This window comes from Patiria miniata, unplaced genomic scaffold, assembly GCF_015706575.1.
Source record: "Patiria miniata isolate m_02_andy unplaced genomic scaffold, ASM1570657v1 HiC_scaffold_7, whole genome shotgun sequence".
Classification (NCBI taxonomy): Eukaryota; Metazoa; Echinodermata; class Asteroidea; order Valvatida; family Asterinidae; genus Patiria; species Patiria miniata.
The window spans coordinates 4,248,754-4,273,607 of record NW_024037074.1 but is presented as its reverse complement, the minus strand read 5'-3'; the positions used below and the strand labels follow the sequence as shown (position 1 = coordinate 4,273,607).

The 24,854-nt window shown below is 40.8% G+C and overlaps 2 protein-coding genes across 5 annotated transcripts in view; both read right to left on the bottom strand.

Annotated features, from left to right (window-relative positions):
- LOC119745869 (transient receptor potential cation channel subfamily M member 2-like) overlaps nt 1-3,768 on the bottom strand; it is a 33,583-nt gene extending 29,815 nt beyond the window's left edge. The window contains exons 1-3 of the mRNA XM_038222519.1: nt 3,639-3,768; nt 1,500-1,598; nt 582-650 (exon numbers count right to left, since the gene is read on the bottom strand). Of these exons, the coding sequence (XP_038078447.1) occupies nt 582-650; nt 1,500-1,510 (80 nt within the window). The 5' untranslated portion in view covers nt 1,511-1,598; nt 3,639-3,768. The remainder of the gene's footprint in view (nt 1-581; nt 651-1,499; nt 1,599-3,638) is intronic.
- Nucleotides 3,769-7,281: 3,513 nt separating this feature from the next.
- LOC119745817 (CMP-N-acetylneuraminate-poly-alpha-2,8-sialyltransferase-like) lies at nt 7,282-24,559 on the bottom strand. 4 transcript variants are annotated; one of them, XM_038222433.1, is made up of 8 exons: nt 23,900-24,559; nt 21,854-21,943; nt 15,628-15,747; nt 13,869-14,019; nt 11,877-11,989; nt 10,280-10,369; nt 8,596-8,840; nt 7,282-7,915 (listed from the first exon to the last, which is right to left on the bottom strand). In XM_038222433.1, the coding sequence occupies exons 1-8, from the start codon at nt 24,217-24,219 to the stop codon at nt 7,698-7,700; spliced, it is 1,347 nt and encodes a 448-aa protein (XP_038078361.1). In that variant the 5' UTR covers nt 24,220-24,559; the 3' UTR covers nt 7,282-7,697. The 4 variants fall into 4 exon arrangements, with proteins under 4 accessions (XP_038078361.1, XP_038078362.1, XP_038078363.1 ...); XM_038222434.1 differs by having other exon boundaries at nt 15,628-15,744; nt 23,900-24,558; XM_038222435.1 differs by lacking the exon at nt 21,854-21,943 and having other exon boundaries at nt 23,900-24,556.
- Between the last annotated feature and the right edge of the window lie 295 nt (nt 24,560-24,854).

The window sequence follows — 24,854 nt, the reverse complement described above, 5'->3', positions numbered from 1 at the left end:
AGGAAACTAAACTCCCTGTGAAATTATTCTTTCTGGGAAGCTGTCATTTTGAAGTAATCAACGAAAGAAGGCCTTTCCAACGGTGCGTCTTAGTAGTTCGTTTTGTTATTCGGCAAAACAGGCACAAGCATTGTTGGCACGACGCACACGCGGTTGCTATAATTCGTCGGATCAGTGCGCGACGTCGCGTATAGCTGCAATTCAAAACAATTCAAAACATGATTCAGTAACTTTTGATTTGAAACTGAGATCCTAGAATGCTGTTTTTTCTCCGAATATACAGCTGAAGCTTAGCTGAAACTTCATCAGGTTAGTTGTTCAGTATCCTTCATTAGATTTTGAACACTTTTGTTGCTTCAAAGGAACAAAATGCACAAATTACAAATGATGGACTATATCTTTAAGTTTACGTAACGGTATGGACTTCGAAACTGGTGACTCAGTGTCAGAACAACCATAACCACTCATTTTTACATGCAGTCTTACTTTTTGAACAAAATCAAACACACATGCACAACAATGTATATGTATATCAGTCCAAGATGTATTTTGTTGGATGTATTCAAAATAAATGCACTTACAGTGAAGCTTGGGATCCCCTGCTACACGTTGATGAATCCATGGACAAATCCAGGGGCACCAACTCCTTACTGAGTACCAAACAAAACAGAGAGTTTCCAAGTTTTTTCACAATCGCCAAAACTGTTCCGATAATTAGCTTTGCATGTTCATGTAAACATAATGTGCAATATATTTGGAGGCAAAGGGCTGTTATTTTGTGTTAGTTTGGACTTTGTGCATTTGTGTTGCCTACTTAGTACGAACCAGAGTGTAACAGTTAAAGGTCAAAAGTGTGTCATTGCGCACACATACTGGAATTTATATCCTTGTGGAGATATTTCTTTTTTCTCGTAGTAAAGTTTTCGAGTTTGAAAGTGTGGTTTCAAAATGCTCTTATTTCAACCAGAATTAATTTCCTTGGCTGAAATTCGGACTTAATATCCCTTTTCTAAAACTCTTCCATTGATGCCTTGGAAATTCCTAGTTTTTGAGTAAAGTCCATATCTGTTTCGTGATAACCTTGTGGAGACGTATTCATCTATAGAAATTGCTCACAGAGTAAGTTACAACCATTTATCTTTTACTGGTATGATATAACGAAACAATTGTTGACTGCTGAGATTTGGGATATGTCATTTTTACCCCCCCCCCCTTTCAGGGCGCATAGCACTACATGTATGCCCCCCTCGGGTGTTTAAAACTGTGTGTTCACAGTTTTCATTTTCTGCTTTTGTCAACATGCAATGAGACTTGTTTTCTTATTGAGGTAGTATATTAAACATAGAGTATCTTGCCAAATGCAACGGAATGCAGGGGTGGAATGCATCAGATCTGGACTCTGCTAAATGCAACAACTTGCAACAACTTTTTATCACTGGCGCATTCTGTTGCATTTAGCAGGGTCAGGGTTAGTGCTAATTGGTTGAAATGAAACTCACGTGTCAGTCATCTTCAAGCCAGTCAATGGATCAGTTGCATTGCGAGACAGCTACATGTATAGTCCATCCCTGAACCTCAACAAGGACACGAAGGATCACCTGTAAATAAAACAATTGATTGGTTGGTGTAGTAATTGGGGAATACATGTCACAGTGTGAGGACAGGTCTCCACTGCGTGATAATGACCGGGTAGGGGGATGACCGCTGTTAATGGACTGAGCTGTTGTTTATATTATGCGGCCATAACCCAGGTGATTATTTTGGTCAGAGGGAAAGATTCCCATGGCATCACTAATTTTGGAAAGATTTCCATACACGGATGTCACTCTTTTCAAAGCTTCATCTATTTTCCCTCCTCGACTCTCACTCTCTACACTCCTCCAATCCTCTTTATTTACCAGCTACTTACTCCACCGGGATTCGATCCTGGAATCTTGTTATTTAATCACACCAGCCTTATCCGCTACACTAGTCGAACAATCGTTGCCAGTAAGCATGGTAACAGACTACTTGACGTTTTTACAAATGTAAAGTATTAAGGCTAATGAATATTTAATAAATTAACTAAATATTCATGATACATTAAACATTCATGATGACGTATTATCATTGGGCATGGGCGTCAATCCTGGGGGGATAAGGGGGACATGTCCCCCCTCCCACACTTTTTGAAGGGTGGGGGGACACGATATCAAATGTCCCCCCAGATTTTTGAACTTGTGTCTCATTTACAGGGCCCTTTTATGTACTACAATGTACCTTTTGCTTAGAAAATATTGGTTGAAGTGGTCAGAAATTGCCTCAGATCGCACCACAGAGTGTTTAGAATCCAACATTTTTAGGGGCCCTTAAGCGGGCCTCGAACCCCACGCCGGAAGGGCTTTGCGCTTCGCACTCGCATCAGTTCTGATCAAGGTATGTCCCCCCCCCCCCACTTTGGAGAAGCCATTGACGCCCATGTCATTGGGTACGGGTAGTGCGTAGTCGATGTCACGTCACGCACATCGCATGCAATAATAACTAACATAAAAAAATGGCCGCCTAGTCCGTCTGCTGCTGAGCTGATGTGCGCATCCAAAGTGCGCTTTAAAAACACATTTTTCCTGAAATGTCTTCACATTGCTGGAACTTCCTGGATTTGTCTTGGGTGAAACCACGACACAATGTGTTTCCTAATCCTACCTCCATTGATATTGTTTTGTGGCAGATAACTGATGTATGAGTATGGAATTATTTCCCTAATTTTGGGGATCGTGAAGTGTAGGGCCCCTGTTTTGTTTTGATCAAATTAGAATCAAAAATGTTTTTTATTGCTCAAAAATCACCTTTACAATTAAAAACCGACTTTTCTGATTTCTATAACAGTAACACCCGTTTTGCAATTTTGAACAGATTCTTGCCCAATCTTGGGGTAGAAATCACGATTTTCCTGCGTTGTTTGTGCCTTGCGATTCAGCATGTTCAGCGCGCCGTGCGTGCTCACAGTACATTGCGCGGTGACCAGTATCTTTATTTTCGGGTCGCGTGTTGTCACCGCACTGTCATCGTCATTTTACCCCCAAATATCCCTCATAAAATCAAAACCCTGCCCTGTATCTCTGACATAGGCCTATCTGTTTATTGAGAATGTCGCACGTTTGGTAGGCCTAGGTCCAATAATTTTAAAGTGGATTTTGTTCCCTTATAGGAACCGGGCCCTACACTTCACGATCGCCCTAATTTGTCCCTTTAATGACCTCAGAGCCATCAGAAAGTGATATGTCATAACAAATAGGCCTAAATCAAATTTAGCAGGGAAAATGTTGAAGCATTTACTAGTCCGAGTAACTAGGCCTCTACACATATCGCTTTTTTAACATTTGGACATGGTCGGGCGATGATACCATCACCCGACCGTGTCCAAATGTTGAAAAAGCGATCTGTGTAGAGTCTAACTTATACTCGGACTTAGACCCGTGAACGTGGCGTTTACAAGCCACGTTCACGGGTCTAACTCGGACTAACATGACTAAGCATTATAATAGACATTTTCAGAACACTGACCAGTCTTAAATAACTCTCATCACAGTTGTCAAGTGATGGAATTCTTTTCCCAACACTGCACTGCTTATTGGAAAAAAACCTGTAGATTTCCGTACCTTCTGAGGTCTAGTTAATCTGTAATTTCGGGCAGAATTCGGACGGCTTTCACGCTCACTTGTAGTTGTACTTGTAGGCCTGTCCCGTGTTATGCCTGACTCAGGTCAAGGGTCATCCCGGCTGATCGTTGCCAACAGGGTGACCGTAAGGTCATGCCTAAATTCTGCTAAATGCACTTCAAAAATCTGTCAGATTTAGGCCAAAAAAAAAAAATAGTCAGTCTCTGGTCATCGCGTGCGTGGATTTTAATCATGCGCGTCAACCTTTTTTTTTTGTTCTTAAAATTGTCCCTGGTAGCTACAACAGCGCCCTCTATTGCCGCACCTCCTCAAATTTTGTACCAAGGAATGGGGAAATTGCACCAAGGCAAATCATGGAGCTAGGGCACCAAGGCAAATTATAGAGGACACCAATGTACAGTGTATATGACACAAAAAAGCAAAAAATAGTACCCACCTTGTCTGTAAAATCAAAGCTTGATTTTCTGTCAAATAACCATTTTTGCAGAATTCTGCCGGAAATCTGCAAAAATTCCATTCTGTCAAATTTCCTGTCAAAGTTCCTGTCAAAGTTAGCCGAAAATCGGCTAAAACGGTCACTATGGTTCCTAAAGTGCATCGACGGCTGTTGCCTGTCGATTCCGGTCAACGGGTTACGTTCGGGGGATTTAATAACACCCTGTTTAAGACCGGTGGGAGACTGGATGGGTGATAATTACCCGAGGCGAAGCTGAGCTGAAACTTTTCTACTCTTGCTACTGTTCTGATCTAATTCCGATCGTCTAAATATCGTTGCAGCCAGGTCGCACAAAATCGGCGACTGAAATGTTCCCGACGGTCATTGCTCCAGGCGTAGCTATAATTGCTCCTGAAAAGTCAGTCGCCGACTGATCTGTGTTGTCGCAAGGTCGACCTGAGGCCGGCTAATTAAGCGCGTCAATGCTCGGCAAGAGGGCAGGGGTATGCGCGCTGATAATGGCTGGAGCGCCGAACCGGCAAAGCACATAATTTATTCCCTTGTTGTCAAAATGGGACAATTCTTCCGGCCAATTAAAGCGTGTGATGAAAATGTCACCGTCAAGAAACAGCACAGCAAACACATTAGTATTTCAGCCGAAAGCTTGTCGTCTTTAATTACAATTACATTACTTTATTGCTTTAGAGGTCCACCAGAAGTAATTTATAAAAACATTTTCTCCTACCCCGGCCATCATCATACACCAAATCAGCCGGTTGAGCATAATATACCGCTTTTATACCAGAATTACATGAACGGTGATAATCTCCTAGCTCTTTCTCACAGATGAAAAAAAGGTTTCAAACGTTTTTTTTTTAACATTCTAAAGTCGCTTTAAAATGTAAATTAAGTTAAATACCAACCATTTTACCCAAGTTGAATTTTTTTACTGGTCCCCCAAAAAGTAAACAAAACAAAACTAAACAACAACAATATTTTATATTCTATCAAATGGTACATTATAGGAGACACTTTGTAGTAAATTAAATGGCATTAGGGAGAAACTTGGGAGACACATTGGGGAGAAATTTGAATGGCTCCATAATGTATTAACTACCATTTCTGGAGGGAATTCAATGTCGGAAGTTGCTTATTTAATACGAGTCCTTAGACCGAGAATAGCATACAATAATTCAAAGGTTTTGATTGGGGGAAACTTCTTAGAATTGGAGTTATGGGAGGGTTTTTGTTTGTGGGCAAGTATGGGAATGTATACACCTAGGAAAATAATAATAACGTAAGAATGAATGATTATTATTATGAATTGTTAATAAATAATGATATACACTATGTTACAGATAAACTTACATCAAAGAAATGTATGTTAAAACATGTAAAAAGAAAGGTTATGGTAATTCGGGCGATTCACAATGCAGTGCGCCACCAAGAATTTGCCATGGAGGGTCAACTTTTCAAGTTTACGGTCGACAAAACATGGCCCATTTGAATGAGTGTCAGTAGACACTTGGGCTAATTTGTTATAGATTGGGACATAGCGTTCTGCCGCTTACCAAAAATCACCATATTGATACAAAGAAAAGAAAAGGTCAAACATATGCTCGAATCATACGCTTACGAAACTACTGACAGGAAAAAACGAACAATTTCAAATGTCCCGCGCTGCAAATTTGTCGACCATCTCCCACAATGCACTGGGAAAAATGAACTCTCCGTGGCAAACTATTGGTGGCGCTCTGCATCGTGGATCGCCCGAATTGCGCTACTACTAAACTGAGCAACGTGGCAATTTCGATCAATCTGCTAAACGTATTAAAGACGTATGTTAATGAAACATTTGTAATATTCCCACTTGGCCCAGGTTCAGTAGCAGTGCTATAGGAATATTTACAATAAGCAGTTCTGTTTGGCATCGGCACAGTATCCTTCTGTGTAAATGTTCGAATGACAGGCATCAAAGAAGTTTGAAAACTTCGTACAATTGTCAATCTGTAAGTTTTGGATGCATTCCTACTTTGCCAGGCAGTATTGGAATGCCAACATTGTCCCACGGGACAAAGTGGGAATTCCAACTTTCCGCGGATTCCCACTTGACCGCGACACAAGGCACAAAGGAAACAAGAAAAAAGGACAAACAATTATTTGCAGTTTTAGATCAATTCATTTCGGATCAATTCACGATGCCTGCTTTGTATAATTTTACACAGTGGCTTGTCGCATGTGTAAATATAACACAATAGTTTTTTGTAATCCAGTTAATGGTCCGTTCATCGAATGGCCATAGACCTTCGTTCGCACGAGGAGAAAATAAATGTATGGCAATCGATGACATCTGATGAAGTTCGTTATAATCATGCAATTAATTGTTTCAATGCTGCGAGCACTGAATTAAACCTAGGCGTGGTTGCTTATTTGACATCTGTATGTCGTCACATATTTCATAAGAAAATTACTTAAATTTTTAGCTAAAAATGGTTTTTTTTTTAAGACCAGAGTGCACAGTGTAGTCAACTTTATTTACAAATTCCAGTTTGAAACCAAATCTCCATGGCAGGGAATAACCCCGCTCGACAGAATTTGCCATGTAAACAAATTGTGCACTATTCAAACTGGCTTTCCCGTTATGGTCCCAACATTTGGGTTTCGTTTTTTCTACTCACCCTGTATATAATTAGCAAAATAGAACGAAACCCAAATGTTGGGACCATTGTTTCAGTGGAGTTCTGCATGTAGCACTTTCAAAATCAAGGATATAAAAGCCCAATTTATAAGCTTTGTTTTAGTACAAAAATCATTCAAATCACTCATGTACTTTTAAAGTTTTTTAGGTTCTGTCCACGGATCACAAAAACTTCAGCGTTCTTTCAGCAAAACGAAAACAAATCACTTGGGATGTGTGCGAATTATTTTCGTTTTGCTGAAAGAACGCACACTTATTTGTTGTGATCCATGGACAGAACTTTAAAACGGTCGTTGTGTTAAAAATTCCGTAACTTAAAAAGTGCATAAGTGATTTGAATGATTCTTGTACTAAAAGAAAGCTTATGAATTGGGCTTTTATGTCCTAGATTTCGAAAGTGCTACATGCAGAACTTCAATCAAACAATTGTCCCGACATTTGTGTTTCGTGTTTTTTTACTCACCCTGTACTATTTAATAAATAGCTTACCAAAATAGCTTACCAATGTAAGTTAATATAGTAAAATAGTTAATAATGACTAAAGTCTATACTGCCATATGGTTGCGAAGGCAAAGCGCCTGCCGTTGATGGGCAAAGCTAATCCGATTACATACTTAGATGTTATAACAGAGCAGTGAAATTTATGCACCCCCAAAAAACATGGCCTTTTGAACGTTGTGTTACACATAAAATATAATCAGTATGATTCAAATGTTAAATTAAAATGGAAGCCAATAAACCCTGAAAGTTGCATGAAGATACGGTCTTCCAAACGGGAGAAATTAATTTTCAAAGATTTCACCCGCAAACGCATGTCTGTGTGCATGTAGTTTCATTCAAAATAAAGTGTTACGCAACCTTTAGAAATCGCCCTTCGCAACCACATGGCTGTATGCAGGTTTCTTCAAAGACAGGAACCTACATGCAACTGGATAATACCGCGATCATGTAGCGCCACCAATGCTTTGAACTCTTTGCTGAAGCTGTGAGCGCTGGTGGCGTTGATTTTATCGTGGTAGTGGTACGGGACAGCAGCGCCCTCCAGCGACGTTTTGAAAGGCCAGAAACCGTAGACGTCAATCTGATCGCACAGGTCAAAGATGGAGGAGATTACGTGGAAGCCTGTCCAGATAGCGAGAAACAACAAAGAAATGAGAATACAATCATTCCCCCCCCCCCATAACTAGAATTTGGATACTCAACAATCTATTGAAATCCTTGGGGGGGGGCATCCGTTTCCCGCGAATTTCGGCGATTTGATTCTTGTGTCAAAATTCATGAGGTTTTGCAGCTTATGCCACACACAAGTGGGGCCATACTTTATACAGCCATGACTGTAGGATAATGTTAATGCCCAAGGTCATATTTTCCATAGTCATAGTGCAGTTAATTGAAGAAAAAAAAATCCTCTTCATCCCGAGAGTAACAACCAATTCATAGCCCTGGCCTTTGAGGCCCTTCATAAATTATTGCTCTTATTATTATATGTATCAAAGATATACGGAGCGCACATGACCTTTGACACGGTTCTTTGTTTAAAATCTCCAATTAAAAATCTTCAAGAAATACAAAACTACGTATATTCCAAGTCATGACTGATATCTCATAATTATGACTTAATAGGGACATCATAACAAAATACGCATCATACTTATGCCTTATACTATGTTTTCAGTATGACTTAGCCTAATACGCAATTTCGTTTTCATCATGTCCCTCTCACGCATATTTTGTACCAATCATGTCCCGAAGACCATCCGAAGGTTAACACCGAGAAATTACAACATTTCTAGTTTTCTCACCCGTGGTCGTCCTTTCCGTGCCATTCAACGTGTCCTTCCAAAGCTTGGCCACGGTGTCGTAATGTTGAGGATGACCGTAGATGGGCTGGACGTATTTGGAAGACCGGGCAACATCGGCAGCCTTGACTAGCACTTGGTACTTCCACCTGAACGCGAACGCTGGTAGCCACAGGTGACTGCCCCGGAACTGCTTCAACATGTCTGCAAACGTTTCGCGATCCGCTTTCTTCTTCAGTGCATTCAACCTGTACGGTTCAAATACAATGTGCGACAAGTGGTTTTTATTTTCATGTTTTGTCCTGTGTTTGGAAAAGCTAAGGAGAAATTAAAGAAAAAAACATGTTTAAAGTCCTGCCTTTTCGAAAAAAAAGGAAGCGGGAGGCCCTTTTTTCCCTCCGAAATGGCCGCCCGACCGGGCTGCGATATGTTCTTCCGTACATCATACATTCGTTATGGGCGTATTTCGAAGTACGTTGAGTTGCAAGTCAGGTTCTCGGACTTTATTTTCCCTTGAAAAAAAAATCCTCCAAACCACATATTGGTAAAAGAAAAATATTCAAAATGACTAACAACCTTTTTAAGAGAAAAAAAGGAGTAAAGAAGAAGAAATTATAAAAAGCATCCGTGAGAATCGAACTCACAGCATCGGATTAGTAATCCAATGTATACCCATGACACTACAGCAGTGACTCCATCGAAGCGGTAGTTTTAAACATTATTCTATTGCATGTATAGGGCCCTCCAGTATAATTTATCATTTTTTCGGTTAAAAAAAAGAGGCGTCCGCCAAAAAGAAAGCGGGAGGGGACGCTAAACATGTTTTTTTTTTATTTGGCCTAATAAGAACCAATTACTATTTCACGTGAATGGGGAAGGTGGAGTGAATTAAACGTCACGGAACATTCGCAGCGGAATTTGACAGAGTTGAAGGGTTGTGTTTAACATTTTGCGAAATCGCGTTCGCGGTCACTTTCGAGTTAAATTTGATGTTCATCAAATGCTGGGTACACGGACAACAAAGTCGGGGTTTGTTTTTATTCAACTTCGTTTTTTAACGAGTTTATCTTTCGGGCAAGGGATGGGTACGTCAGGAAGATTTTTTTTTTATTAAACATCGTGCCACTCTTCCGCGGCAAGAGATTCGCAAATGCCCATTACATTGCAACTTTTGAAATAAATGGTTGTTTCTCAAAAATCTCGTCGAAATAATGCATCTGCCCGCAACGGGGTCGCAACGGGGCACTTACTTCTATGGTCTTATCCATGTACACATTTATATTGCTTATGTGAGTACCCGTTCATGTCATTATGTTATGATCTCATTTTATACCCATTATATACACAATATTTTTCTCATGTATTCCTATTTGTTTGACTATTTTATTTACTTTTATCCTTTTCAATTGCTAGTTTTCTTCGCTTTTTGGGGACCCCCATCCACGTTTATCTTAATTAATGTTCATACATTAATTGATGTTTGTCCTGATGCAAAACATTATGTCGAAAATTGGATTTGGATTTGGGTTTGGATGTGGATGTGGATTTGGATTTAGATTTGGGTTTGGATGTGGATGTGGATTAGGATTTGGATGTGGATGTGGATTTCGATTTGGATTTGGGTTTGGATGTGGATGTGGATCATTTGGATTTGGATTTGGATTAAAGATCAAAAATAAATACTTACTTTGCATATAGTATGGAAGGATTAAGGGTTGTGAAGTTTATTTTAGATCCCACATCTACTGCGTAGTCGTTGACGTCAGCTAAGTTGAATCTATAAAGCGAATTATAAGAAAAATAAACGTGTAGTATTTTTCAAAAGCGAGTGGAATTTTTCAAACTGGAGAATTAATATATGTCTAGTCAGAAAAAAGGGGAACAGTAGTACGTACGACCAAATGTTATATGGCCGTGGATTGTGAAAATCTGCAGGAAAAATAAATCTGAAAAAAAAAATATGGTTTTTTTTTAATATTTTGCACCTGTTTAATCCTGGCCTTTCACAATTTATGCAGTGCGCCACCAAGAGTTTGCCAAGGAGAGTTCACTTTTCCCAGTGCATTGTGGGAGCTGGTCGACAAATTCACAGCGCGGGCTATTTGAAATTGTTAGTTTGTCCGGTCAATGGTTTTATAAGCCTTTTTTTCTTTTATCAATAATTTTGTTTAGGGTGGGAGAACGCTGCCCTAATCCTCAACAAATTAGCTGTAGTTGTCTACTGATAGGCCTGCTCGTTCAAAATTATGGGCCGTGTTTTGTTGACAGTAACTTGAAAAATGGACACTCCGTGGCAAACTCTTGGTGGCGCACATCACTGTGAAACCCCGAATGATTTAAGACATGTTCACAAGCACAGCACAATTACATTAAAAAGTCAATTAGTTAAAACATTAAAACAAACCAGTGAAATACAAACAGCAATCAAGTACCACATGTAAATTCACAAGTATACCAATATTACACAATAAAGAATTAAAAGAATCTGTCATGTTCACAAACTGTAACATGTACATAAACATACACTGAGCAGAGCAGAAACAGAATCGTCTAACTGCATTGATCCTTAGATCCTTTGAACCAAATTCGAAATAAATGAAGAGACTAAACGAATGGTGATTGGTAAATGATTCCACAAGAGTGTTGCTAGATATAAAAATGCTCTATCCCCAGTGGTTATTTTTACTTCGAAATACAGGTGGTTACAAGAACATGTAATTTACAAGCAAATTTTCCGGGGAGCGACCGACCGACCACCAAACTAGCTTTGTAGCAGCATGTTGAACCCTTGACGGTCTGTTATTTACCCGGGAGTTTACCCAGCTTGTGCCGTCAACGTTGTGTATGCAAGAGCTCGCCTCCACGTACGTTTGTGTTGATCGATAGCATTGTGTAACTTTCATTTTGATAACTATTTGCTTTGTCTTCATATCCTTTATAGCCTTTTCTATTTAACTTCCGTTTTATAAAATCATTTCCTTTTTCGTCATTTCTGTTTGCCCTACTGTAGCGAGCATTTTCAATGCATACACTGCCAAAAAAAACCTGGCTATAATGTGTTGAATTACACTCTTTCTTGGTATATAAATAGGACAACAAAAAAATTGGTGTTTACGTATATATCGTCATTTGGTGTTGATATAAAAAAAACACACAGGTGAATCATTAGGCCTACTCACACTTCGAAATGTCGATGTGAGTGCATTTCCCTACAATCGACAAGGGGTCTTGAGTTTAACCAACGTCAGTGGCATCAATATCGATTATTCTATATATTGACTTACCTGAAAACAAAGTCAGCTGTGTCTATATTATGCCCGCACCCAGAACCATTTAGAATGCCGCTGGAACCGACTACGCTGCACCTGTTGTATAATCCCGATCTATACAATTTTTCCTGAAGCAAAAAAAAAAAAAAAAGAAAGAAAAAAGGAGAAAACAATTATGCAAAATCGAAAATATAAAATGTATGTTTATCTTGAATAGTTCATTATTATTATGAATTAATTCGGGTATCTGAGGAAAAAAATTCTGGACAGAGCAGCTATCTTACACCTTCTGAATTAATAATATAAGTCATCGTCGATTGATGCTTTTCCCTTAGATGGCATCAATGGTTTGGTCACGAAAACGGATATCTGTATAAGCATCTGAAAGGACAAATTCGGCAAAAAATCCGTATTTTTTTTAAATTCCGACCGAAATCAGTTAAGTGAACAGCAACGAACGTTTTGACGAAGTTTTGTTGTTTGGTCAAAATCAGTTTAAATCAATAAAATCATGACAATCAATGTATGGAAAATTCAACTGAGTTTTTTTTTTTTCAGTTTTCTCGCCATTCACACTTTATCACGTTGTTCTAATGGGCAAAAACAACGCGTTTTGAAAAAAGGCGTTTGAAATTTCACGAAGAGACGCGCGTGTGGGATTTTCAGTTTTCACAAAGAGACAAATCTATATACATGTAGTGCGCAATTGGTATGGACAAATTTCCCCTTCAAAACAATGCGCTTGTGGGATTCTGAGTTTTCACGAACAGGCAAATCTCTATGAAGATTAATTAGTCCGTAATTAATTGTTCAATTATACTGTAATTGGTACATCTTTGAACTTTATCATCTCAGCTTACTATTTGTATCAAAAATTAGTCAACAAATTGGCGAAATCTTTATTTCATAAAGTGACCAAGTTAACCCTAAAAGGGCCAGGGGCGGAATCCCCCCCCCCAATTTTTCCGTGATAGCCTTGATTTTTTTTTTTTTCGCGAACCGAGCTGTTATGACTTTTTAGCCTCGAGCCTTGCGCATCTTTTGATACCAAAAACATAAAAATCGGACCACGGGTTGCCGCGCAGGGTATGTTCATGATGAGTTGCTCTATGCATGTACCGAGTTTCAAAATTCAAGATCATGGCCGAGATCTTGGGGGAATCCGCCCCCCCCCCCCCCCCCCCGGCTGAGAGATGGCCAAAATAACCCGGCCCTTTTAGGGTTAAAACCCGAATTTTTCTTTAAACCACTGTTCAACAGCCTGTGGCTAAATTCGTCCCTTCGTGAAAACCCTGACGACAGAATTGCAAGTTAAACACTTCCATTATCACGATGTCTGTTACGTGTTCCCAAACTTGTATTACTTTGTATTCTGGTGAAAGACTGCTGTTTCCATGCCAACACCACGACCTCACAACAACAGTCTGTAAACGACATCATTCATTAACTTTTATAAAAAGTTCAGTCGCCTTCTCTAGAGCCTTTCAAACCGTCAACAACTACGTGCTGGACCAGCGAGTGCAACGCGGAAATTTAGGCAACCCCTTTCGATCCACTAGCTAGAATCCAAAAACGGCTTCTGCACGGGTCAAGGGCTATCCACAGTAAAGCGGGGTAAAATCTAACCGTACGGGTGAACTCTAACCGTAGCGGGTAAAATGTAACCGTAGAGGGTAAAATCTAACCGTAGCCGGTACGCGATTTTTTTCCCCAAACAACATCGTAGTGATGCCATAATAAATGCCATAAATTACGGTTGGCTGTCGAGCTCTCCGATGGCTCAGCTGGTTATGCCATGGTTTTGAGATCGGAGGGTGCGAGTTCGAAACCACATTTTTCTAATTTGTTTATTTTCCTTTTCTAATTTGCGGCTTTGGAGAATTTTTTTTTAAAGGGAAATAAAAAAGTCCGAATTTCATTACGTTCGAATTCATTTCTTTTTTCCCCTTTTTAAGTCAAAACCTCATTTCTGGCGAGTCGACGAGGATTTCCAGTGTGTCTACTTACACTGGCTAGCGACTTCCAGAAGACGCTGGATACCTTCACAGAACCGCCATTATATACAAAGTTGATCCTGGCTCCGGCCTTAGTGTTTTGTCTTGTGAGAATAAAGTTATTCAAGCTGGCTTTGTCTCCCAAAGCAGCCCGTAGATCATTTCTGGTTAAAAAAAACAACAACAACATAAATATATACATGTAACTGTTATTTCTTCAACTGAAAAAAAAATGACTGTGCACATTGGCGTAGCAAGGTAATTTTTATTGGGGGAATGTGTGAAAAAGGGCACTCACCATCCGTGCTGAAAGTGAAAGGTATACTATACACAGGTTTTTTTTTACACCGGTCACCCGGCCTCCGTAAAATAAAGAAGTATGAGCGCACAATAAATCTGGCCATCTTGCATGAATGTCTTGCATGAAATCTATCAAAATGATCCCTGCCAGAGTTTAAAAATGCGACCCCAAAAATACGACGCAGCTGGCAAATATGGAACACCCTATAGTAGATATACACCTAGATTTATTGCGATTTGTGATGCTGGCAAATATGGAACACCCTATTTTAGATATATACCTAGATTTATTGCGATTTGTGATAAATGCCACGAGACTATAACATTACCGCACATATTTTGCCTCCATTCACAAAATGTTCACATAAACATCTTTCCGAATTGTTACAAACAGTTTTTGTTACGTTTGTAAATTATTTTGTTGAAATTTGTTTTTGAAAATTTGGTAGCTATATTTTATGGGAAACTTAGGGGCTTATTTTGGTCAATTTTCCGCGGGGACCGACCGACCGACCGACCACCAAGAAGCTCCTGCCAGAGCTTAAAAAGCGGGGGGGGGGGGGGGGGGGGAGGAGGCTGGACATGTACGAGGCAATGTTCAAACCGCATGTCCATGCACGGGCACTCTCGGATAATAGGTGGCGCTTTTCATGGCGGCATAATTGCAGACGTTCGCGCGACATTCCAATAGAGGGCGCCCGTGAAAAAAGGCACTCTTCACAAAATATTGGGGGTTAAAATACCGCCGCCCCCCCCCCTCCCTTCCTCCCCCTGACTACGCCACTGAAGCATGACTGAAGTGCCCAATTATGCGACCGTCTGTTGGTTAACCAGCCCTGTGCCATTAACAAATGTCAGTACTTCTAGAGGTGTTTGCTATCCAGAGGTCATGAAACTCAAAGTACATTGTAATAATAGCGTATCCGGGTTTCATATCCGTGGGGGGCGGGGGGGGGGCGTGTCATTTTTCATCAAAATGTGGCCCCATTGTTTCCTTCGTGGACGTGGTTGAAAAGGGGTTATCACTACTAGTAGCGCCTTTTATATAGTTTGGATGTTCTGGGGCTACCGTTGAAAAGAAAGAAGAGACATATCGCCAGAGGGGAAAAATTCCCCACCCCTTCCGCTTGCAAACCTCAGTGCAGACCAAGAGACTAATAGCGGAAGAAACCATATATTTTTTAATCACTATGGCAAATTTGTGTTGACTACTTCTTAATCAATATATGTTTAGTGAGCCTTGCTACGTCTACAAGACGTTGACAAGTGCAGGTAATTGCACTTGGATGTTTTACTTTGCAAAACCTCAGCATTAGATATACTTGATTGTCAATGTATTAGGCTATGACTTTGTAACTTGACAATCGAATCCATGTCTCAGCTTCCAATAATGTTGTCGAAGTAAAACAATGCCCCTATCAGGTTATAGCATGGACAGCGGTTTCCGGGCGGAGGGGGTAAATAAGGCTTACCTAAATTCCTCCAAGTTGGTTACATTTTTCCTCCATTTCCGATCCATGATGTCGTGCAGGTCAAAGAGAAAATCCGTGTCGTTCTCACAGTAGTGGTTGGCGTACTTCTGTGCAAAACTACTACAAAGATAACCCAAAAAAACCCAGTTACAAATACTGAGTCCTAGATTGTGTGAATACGGCCTATAGGGAAAAATGTTCACGCTAACAAACTTGTAAGAATAAACAATGAATAATTATAATGTTATGTGAGTAGCGCAGTTTTAGACCCAATCCTGGCAGTTTTCTATTGTTAACCCTCCTATGTAAACATACGTTCTGTGCAAAGTTGTACTTTCAGACAAAATCAGTCAAGTGACTGTTATTGACAGTTGAGCTCACAGCACACATGCTGACTGGCTGTGACTGTTTATGTAACTTGATACAGCTATACTTTAACTGTAGGTGATTGATAAGCCAGCTGTGCCTACCATTATCTGATTTTTGTCTGTTGACTGAATTTGATTAGTCACAGTGCTTGCTTGCAATATGATCCGACTGTTGGTGAAGAAGGCATGGCAGGGAAGGGGATGTACTTTTTGAACTGGCGGTAACTTTTCAGACAGCAGGATTGTAACGCCTGATTCATTAGAGGTTATTTACTTCTTAGCTCCCGTATTAAGGGTGTATTAAGTCTCTTTTTCTGAGCAATTTGACCGCAAGGGTGTCGTTGGGCGCAATAAAAAAAAAGTCATTTTGACCCAAAAACAGTGTTGGGTAAAAATTTGACCCGAATTCCGAATGAAAACCGATCCGCATTTTTTAAGAATGCATTTTGAAAAAATAAATGGGTGGCATTTATGACAATGTAATCAGATATCTCTGGTGATATCCCTGGATTTCATCCCAATGTAATCATCATCAAGTCTGGTAACTACATGTATTGAATAATTTCACATGGATCAGTTTTGCAATGAGAGTGACATGAAATGAAAATGGGTGACATCTTTACAGGTGTTAGTCATATCTAATTACGTTAATTTAGAAAAAAAAAGTTGTGCAGTCAATATCATCTGGATGACTCAGTAAGGCGGAAGTGCAAAAAAAAGAAAGAAACAGCAGCATTATCATATTATAGATTTTACTTCAATAGCAACGCCTTGGTCAATATTTTGATGAGCAAAAAAAATAATAATTATGTTGGAAATGTTTATCATTGATACTGCTGCAAATGTTGCCCGGTGCTTGTATTTCATTGTGTATCTCCAGTCCTTCCCGTGAATTGGTACAGAAGTTAGCATTCGACGTGCACAGTGTATACACTACGTCAATCGAGCGAATAATTTAAGTATTGATTTAAATTTTGTTTGTAAAAACCTAATTAAAGGTTTATGTTAGGCGAGATCCACTGCAGAGTATACGGATATTGTGTTAGTACGTCATGTAAATTTAACATATACATGGAATTCTCAATTCAAACAAAAGATTGCATCTTTTATAGCATTACATGTACACAGTTCAAACATACTCAAAAGTGTTTCTACACATTGAACAGTGTTTCCTGAGGTTACAATTTTTAATATTAAAAGGCAGAATCTACAATCCTGGCCAAATCTTGCTGGGCCCCCAACCCCCAGCCCCCGTTCAAGGTTGTCTCTCATTGCGCGGTGTGTGCTCCATCAGCTGGAGAGAATATAGCATTGACCGGGGCACGCTCAGGAAGTGTCCCAAGCATTTTGGCCGGAGTGCATCGCAGTCGTTTGTAGAGTACCATGGAATATTTTTTTAATGAGTCTTTGAAAAAAAACAACTTCAATCTTCATACACATTTTCAATCTTCATGTTTGTCATTGTGAAGAGTGTTTTGTTGCCTTTTTTCATGCTAATGCGAACTTCCATATTGCTGAAGAAAACCGTGATGTCGTTCAAGACATAAACTGTAGTGTACATGTAATACGCTGCTTTGGCACCAAAAGTTGCCAGAATTTTAGATTTTGTTGCTTGGTAAATTATAACTATTTTTATATTGTTGTTGTTTTGTTGTTGTTTTTGCAGCACCTGACAGTAAGTCGATGAGCAAATGTAACACAATACAATGTATAATTGCAATGTTTTCCAAAAGCAAGATGTTGAGTGCTCAAATTGGGGTCTACACGATGTGCCCCAATACCTATGTTCCCTACCTAAAATCCTTAGAATTGGGCGGGTTAGGGTTAGGGTTGGGGAACCCAATACCTATGTTCTCCAAAATCTTAAAAAAAGGAGGTTAGAGTTAGAGGGTTAGGATTAGGGAAAGGGTTGGGGCACATAGGTGTTGGGGAACATAGGTATGCACCCCTCAACTGGAGACAAGTCCCCTAATCTGAACAGAGTGTGCCTTAAATGACATCACAGAAACAATGACCCGAGTTTTCAGGAAGCGTGGACCATTTCAAACGTTTTACAAAGTGAAGTTTACAATAATTTTACCCAAAAGGGGAGTCTTTTAGCTTCATACATTTCACAAGAACGGAAATTAGCACAACACGTTCCAGTGTCATGTTCTTTTTTTAAAACCGCATTCCAGAGGGAACCGTTGTCACAAGTCGTACATTCGCATGATCACATTTCGCAGTTTTATATAAGGACACTTACGAGTATTTAAAGGGAAGATACAACATTTGCAAACATAAAAAAACCCCGAAATAATCAAATAATCACGAAATACCATACTGGATTGTTAGGGAATGACAGTCTAAAGCATCCTGTAAAATCGTGGCTCCTGGTGTGCTGACATTTTCAAGAAATCTGTATTTTTCTTCAAAAACTGCTCCTAATTTTTCATATCTAGTTATTCCGCATTTTCTTTGCAATTGACTTCACACTTGTGAAGGGATACAAGCCTGCTAGACTAATTCTCTGACCTTACAATTCCCCGAAGTCTATAAATTGTTCCGTTTCACCTTAAGTGGGGTCAGGGAACCAGACTACAAGAACATGATTGGTTTTATAGGTTTTCCACCGTCTACAAGCCCAAAACGTGAGGCAAGTCAGTTAAACAATATTTGCTATAACATTCGAATCCTCCAATCCATTTATTTCTGAAAATTGCAGCAAAAGCAAAATGTTGTACATTCCCTTTAAACTACATTTTATGCACACTATTTCCAATTCCCACTAGAGATTATGAACACCAACGTTTCCTTAAACATAATTTTCACAAGTAGGTCGATCGAAACTAAAAATAGCCCCCCTTTTTTATTATTACTAAGCACTGGACACACTTCGCTTTGATTCCAAGAAAAAATACGTATCAGTTTCAGATTACGTGCAGTTGCAAAAAAGATAGGGAAACCGGGAATTTGTGTGTGTGCGTGAGTTTGTTTCTGCATTCAATAGGGGACGTTGAAAAATACAGAGGTCAATACGGTGCTAAATTCCGAAAGGCCCCGAATTTTGCGAGAAAAAAAATTATGGGAGGTCTTCCTAAAAATTGAGAGTACAAGCAAAAGAGGGACAATAGGTGGTCCCCGATTGCTGGCAAATACACACTTGTGTGCGTGTGCTTAGTATTTCCTACATATATATTATTCACAACACACCAAGTGTGTAGTTTCGGCTGTAATTTCATTTATATCAATAATGCTATCCAAACTGGTCACCCGAGAAAAGAACAATAGTACCCTGCCTTTACTCTGCTTCTGCGATACTTAAACAAAATAGAGAATTTAATTTCCTTACGAAAACAGCGGTTGTAAGTAAGACGGATCGATTGCGTATATAAAGTGTAACAGTCGGGAAATGAAGGCATTGGGTCGATTGCAGAACCGGAAGCAGAAGTACTGTAATTGACCTATCGCCGTTTCACGAGTTGGCCACGCCCCTTAGACAACCCTATGGAATTGTGTACACTAAGTTTCGTTTGTCTCAGATTCCGCGTCCATTAATAATTGTGTATATCATGTAATTGGACAATAGTTCACAAGCAGCGTTAATTGATGCGATTCTACCGCGATAGGTCAATTCTTTTTGGGTCCGCTCGTAAATCCGACGCCTCATTGGTCCGACAAAATCTTATGAGGCGTCGGACTTACGATACGGCCGCATTCTTTTTGCCTAATAGTCAGGCAGATTGGTGCACAATATGATGGCATTGTTTATTTGATGATTAAAAACACGAAACTTGGCACACGGTCTTGGAAAAGATATTTTGCTCTACGGCCATCGCCGATTTGTCCTTTGAAAAAATATCATAGAAAAACTGCAATGGCCGCTATTTAGAAAAATTTGGAATTGTCTTGTTATCCTATGATATTTTTTGCAAAGGACACATCTGCGATGGTCAAATATCTTTCCCATGACTAAAGCCCTGTCCGCACTGGACTTTTTTTTTGGAAGGTTTTACCGAGACGATGGTAAAATGAGAAATGGTCAAATGTGACCACTGTCCGCACTTGGACTTTCGACACGGGAAAATTTACCCAGACCGCGTGGGAGAAGTAACCGAGCTGTCACAGTGTCAGTAAAATGACTCACCGTACACAGAAAACAAATTGCCGATCACATTTTCAGCCGCCGATACGCACAGTAATATTACACATGCCATTTGCATGCACAACATAATCGTTTACACGATATTATTTCATCTTGACACGCTAAATCTTGACGAAAAGGCCTATAATTCTGAAGCATTTTGTGATGCACGTCGTCGAAGCCATGCCGCTGTACGATGTTCCGTGCGGCAGCAGTGCCATCATTCTGAAGCATTTTGTGATGCACGTCGTCGAAGCCATGCCGCTGTACGATGTTCCGTGCGGCAGCAGTGCCATCAGTATTCGTTGGTTCCCATCGCATGCTTACAGAATCGAAGCTATGATGTGGGCAGGAACCAGTGACTACGGCCTACGTACGGTACCGGACGTACCATGATGTTCCGTGCATGACTACAGTAGCGTATCAGGACGAATTTGGATCGTGAAAAATAACATACATCGGTGGAGAAAGAGAATTTCCGCAAATTAATTCTCAGAACGTGATCTCTCTTCTCTGTGTATATGTATTTTTGTCCGTTGAAATATATATTTTAACGAGATTTTACCGCTTGCAGCGTGTTTCTACAAAATGTTCAGCCACCGCACGTGCAGGTTCGTGCGGTCTCTGTATGCATAACAGGGCGCTCGGGCCGGATGTACGCTTTCCTGAGCCGCTTTTACCGACTCACACTGTCCGCACTGGACTTATCGTCTCGGGAAAAGTGACCTGGTCAGTTTTCCTGGGCGCGTGGGAAGTTTTCCTGGGCAGCAGTTGGCCAGTAAAAGTAACCGCTGGACTCAGGAAAAGTAACCGAGAGGAAAACGTCCTAGGCTGTCCGCACTGGACTTAAAATGGGAAAAGTACCCATAGTCTCGGTTAGTTTGACCAAAAAAAGGCCAGTGCGGACAGGGCTATAGTCTGACCATGGAGCGTGGTCTGACTAACGGTGTGCCAAATGCCATGCCTTTATCGTCAAACTGAATAATCTTATCGCCAATCTGCCGTACTATAAGCTATTGCAATAAAACCACCATCAAGTACCCCCACCGATGCCATAAGCGGTTCAAAGACAGCCACTGAACATACATGCATGCACATGTATATAAGCATAATAACAAAAAATCCCCCAAATCCTTACCCTAACCCAAACCCTAACCCTAATCCTAACCCTAATGATTTCGGGGAACATCGGTATTGGGGAACTCAAGGTATTGGGGAACATCGGGCAGTAGTGTATCCAGCTTTGCATGTCGGGGGGGGGGGGGGGGAGGAGGAGGCAACCGCCTATCCGCGCTGAAATGTAGACATTTTTTTTCTCTCTGGACACTTGGCCACCTTAAATTAAAAAAAAAATGGGGCGGGGGGGGGGGGGGGGGCTGGTACCTATCTTCCAAGTGGGGGCGCTCTTAAAAAGGACCATTATTATGTATACTGCAAATTATAGATTCATTTTCACGGCGCATTGTAATGCTTTTTGAGGGGGGTTTCGATTTGGGGATTGATGTTAAAACTCGTTAACCATTTATTGAATTAATTGCTGAACAAAAAAATTGTGACAAAAATCTGACAGACTGCCCCCTCTGCCCCCCCCCCCCCCCCCCCCCCATTGGATACACCACTGACATCGGGTAGACCCCAAATAGTGTAGTGTAATGATTGAAGTTGCGATGAAATCGATGGCGCACAGTGAATGATAAGCTATGCAGAAACCAGTGTTTTTTTCCTCATACCGTACCTGTTGGTGTTTGGCGTTACTTTGACGGTTTGTTGCGTTGCATTCACGCTGCTTCCGTTCGGTTGTAAAGCAGTCACGGGTGTGAGAAATCTGAGTGAAACACATCAACTACCATAATTCGGGGTCTATACTAGCCTTTCGCCCAGGCCATCGTGGCTAGAGCAGTGGTGTTGTGAAGACCCGAAGCGACTGGAGCAAAGATTAAGTCAGCATGCACGAGTGGCAAAGCCACGAGGCCTTTCCCAACTTGATTTTGTTGAATTATGGAAATAAAAAGAGTGCTGAAGGCTAACCAATCACAACGTGGATTTTGCCTAGTCGCTTCTATTTTTAAAAGAAGGGTGAGTAAGGAAAACGTAAGAGCAAATAACTGTAAGTTCAGATGAAAAATAAGTTCATACACTCAAATAATACTTGAAATACGTTTATAAGTAAAGTTAAAATAAGATAATGTAAGAACAATTACGCGGTCACGATCTCGTGGAAAACTAGACTCGCATTTTTTGTTTTTAAATTTTGTGCAAGCATCCGGGCACGTCGATGCGTCCGGGTAGTAGCCACGCACGCACGAAAGGCTGATGATTGGTTGGAATTTTGCTACCCTTTTGGAGTAGCAAATATCGAGATTATATAGAAAAACATAAGAATTTCTCGACAAGTTAGAAAAGGCCTTCGTTGCTTCGCCATTCGCATGTGTGGTCTTCATCTCCAGGCGTTGAATGCTGGAAAGTTAAGCCACGATGGCCTTGGTGAAAGGCTTGGCCTATACCCATTGTTCCTCAATATCTATGTTCCCCAATACCTATGTTCCCCCAAATCCTTAGGGTTAGGGTTAGGGTTAGACCCCAAATCCTTAGGGTTAGGGTTAGGGTTAGATGGTCAGGGTTAAATTGGGGAACATATGTATTGGGGAACATTATGCATCCTACCTCCATAATTCACCTGACAAGCAACATGTAGCCTACCGTTCACTTGGTCATGCATGCGCTTTCACGTATTCATATTTTCAGCTATGACATTCTTCATGTACGCATGAAGACATGCATAATATCCAAAATCGGAAATCAAACAGAGTAGGAAATATAATTAAGGCTCGCCGTAATTATACAGGTGAATAATGACGTGGCTTTTGGGTGGGTCAGTATGTGTGAGCACACGGTTAACTGGGACACCATACAGCTACGTACTCGAACTCGCACGTCGCGGTATAATTACCTATGTATACGATTCCCCTCCTCGTGCAGGAGGTACATGTATATAATATATATTATAATTGTTCCATTTAAAGAACATTTACGTGAGTGGGCCTAGGGTTTTGGCCACATTGTACCACATTGTCATGGGGACAGACTGTAGAGTGTAGTATCCATATGCCATTTGGTTGTGTCCAAACTCCAAAGTACATGGAGATAATCGAGTCGAGTGCATTTTCAAATTACAATTTGAAAGGTCCTCAGAACCCGATTCGGGAAGAATTCGAAACATGGACATCACTGATTTTCCCTGCAGTGACCTATCAGCCATCACAAAGCGATAACGTGCCCTAAAAAGTCAAATTGGAAAGAATGCATGTTGCAACAGGACAACACTTCAGCGGTTGGGTACAAAGTCTATGGAGAGTCAAGACCATTTTCTAAGTATTTCCTATTACAAAATTGGATTTTTTTCTCAGTCCCGGATACATCTTATCATCATTGTTGCAATGACTGACCTTCATGGAGATGATATATGAAGTCAAAACAGCATCAGGTTGCAACATGCCATCCGTCAAATTTAGCAGGGAATATATGTTGAAGCATTTACGCAGAAAACACGGCACTTTTTTTCAGACATGTCGCAAAGGGTTTGTGCACAGGTTGTCAAGTGATGTCCGGGTATGGAACTCTTTCCCCAGATCGAGGCGTGTCTTTTCAACATTTTTGCAATTTCCGACCTTCATTGAGATATATGGGGGGTGGCGGGTGGGGGGGGGGGGGGGGTGGCGCGTGGGGGGGGGGGGTCTGGATGCAACACTTTCCGTAATTGCAATATTATAACAGGTCTTACCTCCAACTGCTGTTTGTTGTCGAAATGTAGGCGTTGTCTTGAATACCCTGTACAGTTAATATGTGTCCCAGTTCATCCTGGAGAGCGTAAGCGGAGGGCCTCAACAGAAGTAAGGCTACAGTCATTGGTGCTAGTACAGATACTAAAAGAATAGTGCGGTATGATGATAACACCGTACGTTTGCATCGCAGTACAGCCCACCGAGATATGGAAGAGTAGGTCACATTGACGCTGGTCCGTGATGACGAGACGTGCCTCCTCCGTTCTGATGAATGTCGCTGCGATCTGTAAGACCAGGCGTGTTGAGGGTATAGCTCCATGGTATTACGGCGGTATGGACCAGTCTGGCGTTCAAGTGTTAAAGTCCATTTTATTTTGTCTGGTCGTAGATCTAGCAATAGGTTCGTACGATGAGTACTTATCGTGCTTGCACCACATCAAATGCCTTGACTGCAATTCAAAAGGCTTATATAAGCATGGAGCTCCATGGTATAAGCAACGACGGAAATATACATACACAGCACAAGAGCCAAGCGCATGTGCGTACGATCACATCCTTGTTATTGAATCAGTCGTGTGATCCGCAAACGCTCACTCAACACCGCCATCTATATCTATATTTATTCACGCGGCCGCTGATGTGCAAATAGCAACCAATTGGTATGGTATCCAACGAGTGCAGTCAAGCATTAGCTCTTACGCAATGGCAGTACACTGCACATGTGAAAAACCAATTGGCTGATCAGTTCACAATGAATAATTTGCAAATCAATTATGGTAGCGGTGCCGCGTATATAATTTATTAAAGGCGACGCGTGTTCTCTGACGTGGTTGGGTGCGCAGAGGTCATGACGGACAATACACCATGGAGTCATCTCCCGCACTTGATAATTACTGTCAGTCCACAACACATTGTAACCGCGCATGCATGAGACAGCAGCGACCGTATGGCCGA

Coding starts and splice junctions, on each gene's coding strand:
- LOC119745817 (XM_038222433.1), bottom strand. CDS start 24,219: ATGGAGCTATACCCTCAACACGCCTGGTCTTACAGATCGCAGCGACAT. Junction 21,944..23,899: donor ACAACAAACAGCAGTTGGAG/GTAAGACCTGTT, acceptor TGTTTCACTCAG/ATTTCTCACACCCGTGACTG. Junction 10,370..11,876: donor ACAGCTGACTTTGTTTTCAG/GTAAGTCAATAT, acceptor TTCGCTTTATAG/ATTCAACTTAGCTGACGTCA.